Source organism: Cydia pomonella, chromosome 8 (genome assembly GCF_033807575.1).
Source record: "Cydia pomonella isolate Wapato2018A chromosome 8, ilCydPomo1, whole genome shotgun sequence".
NCBI lineage: Eukaryota > Metazoa > Arthropoda > Insecta > Lepidoptera > Tortricidae > Cydia > Cydia pomonella.
Window position 1 is genome coordinate 23,007,280 of NC_084710.1, and position 14,077 is coordinate 23,021,356.

Sequence of the window (14,077 nt, forward strand, 5' to 3'; positions counted from 1 at the left end):
GCTCATATTTAACCATTAGTGTAATTCCAAGTTCTGCTTGGTTTTCGGCCTCACACTGAAGTACGCTGCTATCGGGGTTTGGCCTCGCTTTTAGACACACTTGGCCATTGGTTACATATATTCAAAAAAAGAACTTTTTGATTTTTTAGTAAATAAGGCATATTATTCCATAAAATCCTATCTTGATGACAACAACAAATAAAACAATAACTATAATCACGACTGATGACTATGATATACATATTTCTATTTTAATTGTATTTTAATTTAAAACGTAATTGAATTCTAATTTATTTATTTTATAAGTTATAACATTTGCATTATTTAATTTGATTTTAGTTCCCTTTGACATTTGTATGCCAACTGGCAAAACATAGCGATTCAATGTATATACCCAAGACCTATGTGTACCTATGTTTTACAAATAAAGCATTATGATTATGATTATGGTTCATGGCCGAGCTCAGTTCCACTGAAGCTCCGTAGCTTGTCCACGAGGCGTTTCAAGTTAACCATTATACAGTTCATCCCTCATACAACCCCCCTTCATTTTTTGGAACTCTTGTTTGGTTGTTTGTAAAAAGAAAAACTCACAAGCAAACACGTATCCTGGTCATGGCACCAAATTGCAATGGTCAAAACTACACAGCCTAATATTAACTGTCAAAACAATCTGCATATCCCATGACATCTACCCCATATAATTAAAGACTAAACCTCCGTTGAAGAAAGAGTGGATTTGACGACCAGTTTGGCCTAGTGGGTAGTGACCCTGCCTACGAAGCCGATGGTCCCGGGTTCAAATCCTGGTAAGGGCATTTATTCGTGTGATGAGCATGGATATTTGTTCCTGAGTCATGGGTGTTTTCTTAAGTATTTATAAATATTTATATATTATGTATATCGTTGTCTAAGTACCCTCAACACAAGCCTTATTGAGCTTACTGTGGGACTTAGTCAATTTGTGTAATAATGTCCTATAATATTTATTTATTATTTTATTTATTTAAGAAAATATTAATGTATATCCATAAAAAGTAAAGCGTATGTTGTGAGTTGGGAACTGAGCTGAATACTAAGTTTGTTTAAAGTCTTTCTTTCTAGCGTTGTCCCGGCATATTGCCACGGCTCAAGGGAAACTGGGGTTCGCTTTGACAACTAATCCCAAGATTCGGCGTAGGCACTAGTTTTTACGAAAGCGACTGCCATCTGACCTTCCAACCCAGAGGGTAAAACTAGGCCTTGTTGGGATTAGTCCGGTTTCCTGACGATGTTTTCCTTCACCGAAAAGCGACTGGTAAATATCAAATAACATTTCGTACATAAGTTCCGAAAAACTCATTGGTACGAGCCGGGGTTTGAACCCGCGACCTCCGGATTGCAAGTCACACGCTCTTACCGCTAGGCCACCAGCGCTTTTTTTTTTTTTTTTTTTTTTTTTTTTTTTTTTTTTTTTTTTTTTTTTTTTTTTTATTATACTACGTCGGTGGCAAACAAGCATACGGCCTGCCTGATGGTAAGCAGTATCCGTAGCCTATGTACGCCTGCAACTCCAGAGGAGTTACATGCGCGTTGCCGACCCTAACCCCCTCCCACCCTCGTTGAGCTCTTCGTCGTTGTTTGTTTAAACTAAGTTTGTTTAAAGTAATGACAAAATAAAATGTCCTTGTTTTGTTAGAAATCGGAGTAAACCTCCGCGCCAATTCCATGGTGAAGTACGACTTCTTCGGCTCCTGGCGCTCCACCATCGCCGAGAGCATCCGCGTCGGCTTCACCACCACCAACCCCAAAGGATTCCTGCTCGGGTTTAACTCCAACATCTCTTCAGAGTATCTCACGATAATGCTTACAAATTCTGGTACGTAACTAAACGAAAGCAATACTTCTCCCACATAAGAAAAACAAGAAACGTTAGTTTTATTAGCTGAATATTTTAATCTGTATGATAACATTGCGTACGTTGACGTCTTATCGGGAACTACAGATCCATATTACGCATACCGGTAAATCTAATAGACAATAGTTCTATGTTTACAAAAGGAGACTATTAGGAAATTTGTAGCGAAATTTAAATATCTCTACAGAATATAAGTAATAAGTCTCAAGTTCTCATGTAAGTGAATTGTCAAATTCTTAGTGAGAATAAAGAATCTTAAACCTAACGTCTTAATTTTTTTACCTGATTGGCGATGTGCTTGATTTTAAATTGCCAGCTTCATTGAATTTCCCTATAGTATAAGCCCTTAGTTAAAGAAAGGCGATACGTAAACATGATAAGCTAATATGAATGTAGCATTAACTGACATATATTTAATATCATATTAAAACTAAATAATGTCAGCCATATATAATGTTAGTTGATGCAGCATTTTAATTTATATGCTTTTTCCGCAGGTCATTTACGAGTGGTATTCGACTTCGGGTTCGAACGGCAAGAAATCATATTCCAAGGCAAGCATTTCGCTTTAGGCCAGTACCACGACGTACGGTTATCTAGGAAAATAGCGGTGCCACTATGGTCCTACAGGTAAATATGTCATGACCACCAAATAAATAATATAATAGAGACACAAAATAGATAATATAATAGAGAAATAAGTAAGCTATGAGTGCTCAGTGCTCACTCACATCAGTTTCCTTTCCGAGACCGAGACCGAGACCGAGATTCAATGAGATTCTCGGCCGAGACCGAGACCGAGAATTTATAAAATAGCAAAAAAAGACGAATTTTGCACTAAAACGGTTTTAATAATCGAAATTCGACGATTTATCAGAAAAAAGTTATCATAATCAATTCATAGCGCTATTAAATAGTATTTTTAGGGTTCCGTAGCCATAATGGCAAAAATAGAACCCTTTTAGTTTCGTCATGTCCTTATGTCTGTCGGTCTCTGCGTATGTCACAGCCATTTTACTCAAAAACTATACGGTATATTTTATAACCAAAGTTGGAACGTAGGTGTAGATGTATTATGTAAGTCGTTTCGTTTCGAAAAAAAAATGTAAAATATATACTCCGTATAAATGTAACAAAAAGTTAAAAAAAATATCATGTGCCTCATCGTTAGGTAGGTCTTTATAAATACAGAAAGGTTGCTAAAAATGTTTTTTTGACTAAGTAAATACTTTTGACAATAATCGCTTAAAAAAAAAGGTGTGATCCCTTCTAACTTTTGAACCGGGAGACCAAAACCATTAAAAAAAAAATCTAAATAATAAAGCTTAATAAGCAAATAACTTTTCAGGAAAATTATATTGAATATGGTCGGTTAAGCCATTTAAGAGTTATAAAAAACTGATCTTCTTATTAGAGCGACGAAAGTGCCACTAACACTCTTTTGCTTGTACGGCTTTTTTGTATTGTATGAAGGTACGAAACCTTCCATTATGCGTGGTCCGACACGCACCTGGCCGGTTTTTTCGGTACAGATGTGCACAAAAGGAGATAAAATAACAATAATCAAAACAAAGAGTTCTATATTGTAATCCAAAATATCCACCACAGGTGTCGTTTTGTACTTACCTACTGCTTTGCTTTTTCCCGTTAACACAAATATATTTAAAATTCCAGTACAGTATATAAAATATCCAATGTCATCTTCCACTCACAACAAGTTAATCTAAGTTACATCCCGATAACAATATATACTCATTTATTCATCAATAACAACAACCACAAAACGAAAAAAACCAAATGAACAAGTCATTACTTGCAACCGCGCCTATCCGATTCCAAAACTTAGTATTTGATAAGTAATTGGCTAAAAATGTGGCTACGAAACCAATTGAAATCACAAAAAACGTCACACCAACCGGGCGATGCAACCGACGAGTGGCTTAGACCGCCGCCGGGGCGCTCGTGCGCGGAAAATTCAAATTTACCAATGATTGCTCCAAGTCTTCCTCAATTGCTCAAAGGTTAACTGGAAGAGATCCCTGAAAGGGATAAGTTAGCCTTTGTACAAATGATGTGTGGTCTTTCCTGTTTTATGTTTGTTTTTGTACAGTAAAGTGTTTTACTACTAAGGTCCGACCGAGATCTCGGTCTCGGTCTCGGTCTCGGCATTCTCGGCCAAAAATCGAGCCGAGATCTCGGTCTCGGCTCTCGGCCAAAATGGGCCGAGATCTCGGTCTCGGCTCTCGGCCAAAATGGGCCGAGATCTCGGTCTCGGCTCTCGGCCAAAATGGGCCGAGATTCTTGCCGAGACCGAGATCTTGGCTCGATTTTTGGCCGAGAATGCCGAGACCGAGACCGAGATCTCGGTCGGACCTTAGTAGTAAAACACTTTACTGTACAAAAACAAACATAAAACATATCCCTTTCAGGGATCTCTTCCAGTTAACCTTTGAGCAATTGAGGAAGACTTGGAGAACGGTAGACATCAAAATTGTACTAAACGGCATAAAAGAAAATATTTAATTTCCTATAAGTCCTATAACCTACAATATATAAATGGGATGTGAAATAAAATAAATATGTAAATAGTCATATATAGTTATAATATACAGGGTGCTCGCGAGGAACCCATATAACTTTACCAGCATATAGCTGAGGTCGTAATATTTAAAAAACATTATATAAACATAGGTCGAAATTAGATTTTTAACTTTTTTAACTTTTCATACAAATTAAATAAATTATTTTTGGTTCACCAGTAACACAATGCCTTAGGACGAGCTGGCAACGTTTGTTATTGTCTCTATCTCTTTTCACTAGAACGGCAAGTAAGTCACATAGACATTTCTTGTCAAACAAATTATTTCAAACCAGAATGTACATAATGTGCAATCGGATCTCTTTACCTATGTATGATTTACTTATTTAAGGCTTGCCACACACTAGTATTTCCGCCCGCAGGATTATGATAATTATGAATATTATGATCAACCACCGGCGATTTAAATCGTAGTTGTACAGTCGACGTCAAAAATATGTTTACAATTTTTCACCTTATTTCTTTGTATTTAGGTTCAAAAGTGTAAACATATTTTCAATCTGTAAGTCAATATCTGGCAGTGTTGTCAGTAGATACATATCACTAGAACTAAGTACCTATTGCATGGATCCAAAAGTTAAAAATATCGCACTGTGAAAATAAATGTTTTAAGTACGCATTAAAATTATTACCAGTCTATTATTGTCGATACGTAAATAATTTTAGTAATATTTTATCAATCTTCATGGATTATGATACATACTGGCCACTTGGAAATTTCCTTCGAGTGTGTTTTATAAGTACTTTAAATAATGACATCAGTCACATGAACGATGGGTGACATTGTTGGTATTGATTCTAATATCAATATGATGTCTCACGTTTATAACATTTATTTAAACAGTGCGACGAATAATAATTTTCCTAATAATTGGACAAATCGTGCGGTTTAACTTAGACGGCAGACTTTTTAATCAGTGGAAAGGAGAGTAAATTGGTTTTTTAGTGCTGCTCAGTGAAAAACGTATTAAGGATGCTGTAATAGAAAATACTGCGAGTACTAATACTGAAGCAGTATCTAGTTGAGTGGTTACGAATTCACGGATTCTACGAAGTGCACGTAGACGAACAAGCTGGTAGAATGAGAAGGGTACCTATTGCAATTCCTGACAGTGATCATACTTTTTTGTTTGTAGGGTAATAAATAAATAATCTTATTAAAATTTGTGTTACTTTATTTCTTTAATACAATCAAACAATAATGGTATAGGTAATAAAAACACTTCGAACTGTTTATTTAGTTTCATGTGTAGTTTTCACGATTTAAACTGAATAGGTGTCCAATTTTTACCCGAAGTAGCAAAAACTTAGCTTCGTTGTTCTGCCATCATAAGAAATCAATCGATCATTAAGAAATATGCATTCTTATGAATAAATACGTGTCACTTCAAAATAAAACCAAGACGGTTAAATTTATCAATTCTTGGGCGTTAAGTAATTTTGTTTATCAATACTTCACTAATACCATTGTTTTAGTCGTGGACTTAACAAAAGCAATGATCATTGATCATACTTTGGATTAAGTGATAGAATTTTAAGATTCTACGTATTTATTTTCAATGACACATGTCGATGATAGTGACAAGAACGAGCTTCTGCAATTTACGTCAGACAGATAATGTGATGCGGTCTTGCAACGTCGCTATCCTAAAGGTGCATTATACTGGATTTTTTCTTAAATAAAAAATATTAATTACTCGCAAACTAAGCCGAATCCAGTTTACTTTATATGACATTTTATTTTCTAAAGATGGTCAAGAACATGGTGGTAAAGTTATATGGGTTCCTCGCGAGCACCCTGTATAACGAAAGTATTATGAATCAGTTTAAAACTACCTTAAAAGTTAAGTCTTAATTGATATCTTATTAAAAGTAAGATTTCGCAAAGCTCACTTATAGCTTACAATGATTGGGTTAATTATAGATAATAATCTATGTATATGATGCTTACTCGTTTCACTTTAAGCTTACTCATTTCTCTATGGTAGAACTATAGGACCTATGTTATCGGGGCTGGAGTTGAATTGCCAAAAAATAGACTGTTTGAAACTAATCTTGATTCCTTCATAGGTGGACAATTACGAAGTACAAGAATACAACTTCAACATAAAAGCCTCCGCAGACGCTCAGTTCAACAACATCCAGTACATGTACATAGGCCGGAACGAGTCCATGCACGAAGGCTTCGTAGGCTGCGTTAGCCGCGTAGAATTTGACGATATATATCCGCTGAAACTAATGTTCCAGCAGGATCCTCCGCCTAATGTGAGGAGTCTAGGTAAGTCTAGAGTAACATTTTTCATATATTTTTACTGCTTTTATTTTATTTAGTCAATATCTGTGGGTCAAATCTTGAAAGCTAAATAACTTACCGATAAAAAGGAAAACAGAAGCGAATACATATCCTGGTCACGGCACCAAATTGTGACGGTCTAAGCTACTTAGCCTAATATTTGCAACATTCTAAGGGAACACGTCTATACTAAGTTTTTTTTTATACTACGTTGGTGGCAAACAAGCATACGGCCCGCCTGATGGTAAGCAGTCTCCGTAGCCTATGTACGCCTGCAACTCCAGAGGAGTTACATGCGCGTTGCCGACCCTAAACCCACCCCCCCTCGATGAGCTCTACGTCCTCGAAGAACACAATTTTTAAGGCCCTCTACGCAGGGATCGGAAATCGGTATTTTTTGTATGGGAACGAAAACGGTATTTTTTCGTTCTTTGTTAATTATTTCATTTCTAATTGGGCAATCTCATAATACGAAGTCGTTATCAAAAAACACAACCGAGTCCTATATTTGGAGTATAAAATAAACCGAAATAAATGTTTATTTCAAAGTTTTTCCAAAAAACCGGTTCCGATCCCTGCCTCTACGTGATACGGGGAGGGCCTTAAAAATTGTGTTACGTATGATTTAAAAATTGTAACATTATAGGGTGCATACAGGACGATTAAATAATAAGTCCGTTGTAGACACACCATGCATAATTGAAATGTTTAGCACACTTACAAGCATGAAGAGGCACAGGTATAAGAGTATAGAAAGCATAAATTTACAGTCAGAAGGAAAGGAAACACGACAGAAAGCGAAATAACGTAAAATTAGGCGTAAGCACTGCATTCGCGGTCGTTGTATAGCCCAAACCGGTCACGTGGTCTATGCTATTCCCAACCATCCGCTCGCGCGCTGATACTAGTTAACCGACTCGGATGGGGAGGTTAATGCGTTATAACTTGTATGATGATTATTATGCTGTGTGCAGTGATCGCCACAACATGAAGTTAAAATGTTGCGCAAAATTTTTCAATAAAAGTTTTTAACAAAAAAGAAAACCGACTTCAGAAATTACCAAAAGCGCCATACATGTACCTATAACATTTGAAGAGTTCCCTCGATTTCTCCAAGATCCCATCATCACCGACTTGGTGCCAACGGGACCATCTCGGGGTTATACCCGTTCGATTAAAAAAAAATTGAAAATCGGTTCACGATTCTCGGAGATATCGAGTAACATACATACAAAAAAAAAACAGTCGGATTGAGAACGTCCTCCTTTTTTGAAGTCGGTTAAGAAGTCGGAAAAGCGCGATTATTCAGATTAGATTGGACGAAAACCTAAGACTCTCTCCCCCCCCCCCCCCCCCCCCCCCCCCCCCCCCCCCCCTGTGACCAAGCGCGGTATTTTGAAGAACTGCCTCCCCACGCCCCCTAAACTGGTCACGTAGTATGGAAAGTTCCCTAAAGTCTGAACCTTTCCTCGAAGGAAAACATCGCGAGGACACCGGACTAAACCCAATACCGCCTAGTTTCTCTTCTGGATTGAAAGATCAGTACCCCTAGTGTAAATTTTATCGACATCATAACCTGACGAACGCATTTGCGTTAAGTGTCATTTTGTATAGGATTTTGAGTTTCCAAAACGTCCCGCTTGGCGCGCTCTTTCTAAATCCAATACAAAATGAGACTAAACGCAAACGCGTACGTCACGTTTCAAAATCGAATTTATTTACACTAGGGGTACAGATGACAGTCGCTTTCATAAAAAATTATGTCTACACCATTCCACGACTCTTTTCTTTCCGCACAGACTCTATATGAAAAATAATAGACAAGGGTTTTTTTAACGTTCTAAATGATTAGCACATTACATAATTATTAAATGCATAGTATGTACAGTCAAGTGTAAAAATATTGGTGTACACATCTTACTCAAAAATATGTCCCATAGCATCTTATTCCAGTGTAATAAGAGCGTAGTACAGTCAGCATCAAAAGTAGCGGATGAAACAACGCGCCAAAAGTATCTGATATTCCGGATAACTTTTCCTAATATAGATACATTTCTAAAATTCGCGTTCAAAAGTATATCTTTTACAGTCTTAGTTGTTCTATATTAAAGAAATCACTTTTTGTTAAGCTATTACAGAATGGTAGTTACTTATGAAACGTTATTTCATCCGCTACTTTTGATGCTGACTGTACCATATTTATGAGACGATTCTTTCGATACATATTTTTGCACTTGACTGTACTGGCATTGATACAGAACATATTTCCTGTAAACAAGTCGGGCACTGGGCTAACATTTAAAAAACGGTGCGTCGTCAGTCAAGGGAAATAATATTTTCGGCACAGTACTGTTTTAAAATTAGAACGAACGTAATATTGTAAGCTATTTAAAACATATGTGAGTGTTGTTTATTTATTATGCTATTTTGCTCTTAAATCTGTTAATCGGTACAGTGTTACGTAAATAATTCTAAATAAGGTCAACTGAAATGTACTTACTATATTTTAGTCTACAGGTAGTGTGCGTAACTGGGTGAAGTATTTTTGTTCGACCTATATTTTTGAGTTTTCAAACAAATTTAAGCGCTTTACGTAGTACCGGTTGCAAACTCGGCCGATTGATATAACGCATTATTGCGAAAAATATTACAGGTGTCAAGTGTTTTTGTTACATTTGTTAGAAGTTTACAGTGGAAAGTGTACAAAAATGTTGTTTATTATTTTTTATTTGATAAATATTAATATTGTATAGTTGTTTAATTGGAAGTTAACAAGTGTTTTACACTTTGAGATATATCTTTAAAACGGTTTTATTGTGTCCTTTTCAAGTAAAAGGTAACTATTTCTTCGTTTCAAGTAATAGTAGGGGAGCCCAAGAGGTTTTTTAAATTACTTGTTATTATTATCATGAGTGATATCTTGCATTAATGCCATAACGATGTAATAAGAAACTGCTCTTATCGAAAATGCGGTACATTTTTTCTGAAACTTATTCGTTTATTTATCGTGGACACCATTTGTTTTTTTGAGTTTTGTAAAAAAAATTGCTTTTGAAAACATTAGTTTACTTCAATCTGTCCGTACAGAACTTTAAATTTTTCAAATTGTAATTTTTATATACTTAGGCATATCTTTACTTGTGTAGTTGAGCGACATTCCTCCTTTCGGGCATTGTCGGCTCCGTTCGGCTCAGCATTGCTCCGAGCAACTATTGGGGTTGCCACAACTTGGCTTCCCATTGCGTGCACCACAGATAATGGCATGAATTTTGACAACCCTAAATAGCCGAAAGGGATAGTACATTAGAAAGGGACAACATGATTAGTTCCTGAATCGCTCTCAAACTTCGGTTTTGCAGGAAGTGCTATTTCTGTATGTTAGTACTATTATTTATAGTGCTTTTACTAAATATGATTTATATATAGGTGGAGTCCTAAACGAAGATTTCTGCGGCGTAGAACCTGTCACCCACCCACCAGAGCCCATCGAAACTCGACCACCTCCGCCCAGAGACCCGGCTGATACAGACATGCATACCACCGACGAAGCTATTCTAGGCAGTATGTTAACTTACCTTATTGACTTTAAGCCTATATTACCCGCGCTTTTACTTATTTCAGAAACATGCTGAATGTGCAGGCACCTTATAGCTTGTATAAAATATGTAGCAAAGTCTTGACACTAATCTTTAAAAAAACCGAATCACAAATGTTTAAAACCAAGTTGAAGAAATATATCAGTGATAATGATTAAGTATCATCGACTAGTTGGATATGATTGTAAACCACGTGTGAAATTGTTTATAGTGTAAGCTCATCGTAAGTGGACTTTTGTTCTTTATGAGTATTACAAAATCTTTAAACCCAAATATGAATAGGCGGGTCTCTCTCGGGTCCACGCACAGCGAGCATACGCGCGAGGCAATTTCCTCGCGCGCAATACGGCCAGTGTATCGTGCCTCGGCCGAGGCGGCGCGCGCGTGCCTCGGCCGAGCCGGTCGGTGTCGGTTTTTCGGCGTGCTCAAAGGCGCCTAAGACGTTTGCCGCGCGCCAGTGTAGACGTGTTTGTTTATGGTGCGCGTGGTTGTTTTGTTCGTACTTACGGTAAAAGTTGTGAAAACATGACAACGTTGCAAATAATAAAAAAAAAACAACGGATTGCACTCCGGGAGTGCCGGCAGAAATGAAAACTTGAATATTAACGTTGTGCATTTTTGATATTTTGGAATGGTTAGGGAATAATTTTGCACGAATTGCTTTAATTATCAGTATAAAAGTACTATCATTTATGTGGTAAAATACAATATTCATTTATTGCGCTATCGTACACAAACATATTACATTAAAAATTTAACACTTCAGAACTTTTAAAATTATTTAACATTAAAAATGCACAACGTTAATATTCAAGTCGCGCCGGCGGTCTACTGGCTTCAATGACATTGTAACAGTTTTTCGATCAAGTCACGTGTTTGTCTTACGAATTTTCAATCTGCCGAATCTGTCGGTCACGTGACCTGTCGCGAGCTTAACATTTTTTCCCCATCACAAAAAGTGCACAGCGCCGCTAAAGAAATTTTCACTTCAATAATAACGAGAGTCGCAAATTGTCGTGTCTTTCTTGAGACGACCGGTTTGGCCTAGTGGGTAGTGACCCTGCCTACGAAGCTGATGGTCCCGGGTTCAAATCCTGGTAAGGGCATTTATTCGTGTGATGAGCACGGATATTTGTTCCTGAGTCATGGGTGTTTTCTATGTATTTAAGTATTTATATATTATATATATCGTTGTCTAAGTACCCTCAACACAAGCCTTATTGAGCTTACTGTGGGACTTAGTCAATTTGTGTAATAATGTCCTATAATATTTATTTATTTATTTATTTCTTGTCTTCCTCATTTTCTTTCGAATTGCTTTTAATTGCAAAATAAAAGAAACGCAAACCACTGCAGTCATTACGTGCGGCGCCATTTTGAACAGCTGACTGAGTGACGCCATCTTGTCGAGCAGATTAGCTCGGCTGAGGCAAAAGTTATACGAGCACGAGGCCGCGCGAGGCCGGGCATTTGCCGCGCGAGGAAATTTCCTCGCGAGGCTGCTCGCTCTGTGTGGGCCCGCCTAATACCATAATGTTATGGTCCTTATCGGCTGTTCCATTAATCAAACATCAAATATTTTCTGCGAGTAATTCCAGATTACTCTTCTAAAAAAGTTCGGGGTAAATCACTAATCAAAGACAAATCGGAGAACATAAAATAAAATTATTTGACGAATTGGGAACCTCTTCGAGAATTGGAACTGTTTAATTATAAATAATCTGATTGTGTTTTTGTTTGTTTGCAGCGATGTTAGCTCTCATTTTCCTGCTGCTTATCATCGTGGCAATCTTGCTGGTGCGAGCTCTGTCGCGGCATAAGGGAGAATATCTCACGCAGGTAATTTATTTTTATTTAATCCGTGTGGATTTTATTTCAGGATAGATTTGCATCGGTATCTCTAATACAAATTATATTCGTTTTTTTTAAGTCGCTTAGAAAGAAAGAAAATAATTTAGAAATATTTATTTACGATATAAGTGCAGAAAGTAGGAAATTCGCAACGAGTGGCGGTATATAAGGGAGTGTTTTAAATCGATACGAGTTGCGAATTGCCTATTCGCACATGTATCGTACAACATTTTACAGTACTTAAATTTTCACATAGTTACGTAATGTGTTAATTATTGCACTAGTGCGGAAAAGTAGCACCATATGTACTGTAATAGTACATTACGATACAAGTGCGAAAAATATTCTTTACAGTACATATGGGGCTACTTTATAGCACTAGTGCGAGAAGTAGCATATTACGTTACTGTGTCGAACATTTAAAGGGCCATATGTACTGTAAAACGTTGTACGATACATGTGCGAATAGGTAATTCGCAACTCGTGTCGATTTAAAACACTCCCTTCGGTCGTGTTTTAATTTATCGCCACTCGTTTCGAATTTCCTATTTTTCGCACTTGTATCGTAATGTACTATACACTTACAACCTATGTTACTTTACACTACCATAAATTAGGCAACTTACACACTTTAGATTGCTGTAGTAATATACATATGAGTAAAAATATTTATGTTAGTATTATAAATCTTTGTAATTAATGAAAACTGCTATTTTAAATTTGTGGGGCTTATTATTTTTAAATAATTGAAAACATTTAAATTAGTGATCAGCCCCCTTATTCATAAACTTCTACTAAAGTTAACAAGCAGCTAATAATCGTTTGTCCCTTTCCATCATACCAATACATCGGAGAGGGACAAAGGATTATTAGCGGCTTGTTAATTTTAGTAGACGTTTATGAATAAGGGGCTGGGAGAACCAACTTTTTAGCGTCACTCGTTGCCATGGTTACGATCAGTTGTCCAGGGGACAAAAGTTCATTGAAATACTGATTTTATGGCACTTAAATGTATCAAACTTGCGTTTTTGTGGTCGTTATAACCAATGTCCATAATGGGCCCCCTACTAAGCATGTTAATAGAACGGCATGCGACGTCTCTTCAAACAAACTGTGCCACTGTTGTCCCTTGGACAACGGGACAGGATAACAAAATAAAAAAGTAGATTCACCCGGGTACATGTGGTGTGGCAGGAGGAGCGCGGCGCGGACGGCGCGGCCGACCAGGACCAGGCCGCGCTGCACGCCGCCACCGGCCCGCGCGTCACCAAGCGCCGCGAGTTCTTCATATAGACATCGCGCGTCCTGCTGCCGGAGGGGTACTCGCTTCCTCCCTTACCGCGTCTAGCTACTGCTACACCATGCCGCCTCACCAAGCTGCAGTTCTTCATACATACATCCAGCCGACACGCGACCTGCTGCCAGAGTACTGTCTTCAATCCTTACCCTAATGTCTAGCAACTGCTACACCATGCCGCGTCACCAAGCGACAGTTCTTCATCTAGACACCCACCCGACACGCGAGCTGCTGCCAGAGGAGTACATGACTTCAATCCTTACCCGAATGTCTAGCAACTGCTACAGGATGCCGCGTCACCAAGCGACAGTTCTTCATATAGACACCCACCCGACACGCGACCTGCTGCCGGAGTACTCTCCTCACTTCCCTACTTACTACGTCTAGCAACTGCTACAGGATGCCGCGTCACCAGGCTACAGTTCTTCATATAGACATCGCGCGTACAACACGCCACCTGCTGCCGGAGGGGTACTCGCTTCCTTCCTTACTACGTCTAGCTACTGCTACACCATGCCGCATCACCAAGCTGCAGTTCTTCATA

At 37.9% G+C, this 14,077-nt stretch overlaps 1 protein-coding gene across 1 annotated transcript in view; it reads left to right on the forward strand.

Annotated features, from left to right (window-relative positions):
• LOC133520867 (neurexin-4) overlaps window positions 1–14,077 on the forward strand; it is a 47,047-nt gene extending 32,970 nt beyond the window's left edge. The window contains 7 exon segments of the mRNA XM_061855561.1: window positions 1,679–1,858; window positions 2,395–2,496; window positions 2,499–2,527; window positions 6,567–6,774; window positions 10,216–10,350; window positions 12,133–12,224; window positions 13,431–14,077. Of these exon segments, the coding sequence (XP_061711545.1) occupies window positions 1,679–1,858; window positions 2,395–2,496; window positions 2,499–2,527; window positions 6,567–6,774; window positions 10,216–10,350; window positions 12,133–12,224; window positions 13,431–13,529 (845 nt within the window). The 3' untranslated portion in view covers window positions 13,530–14,077.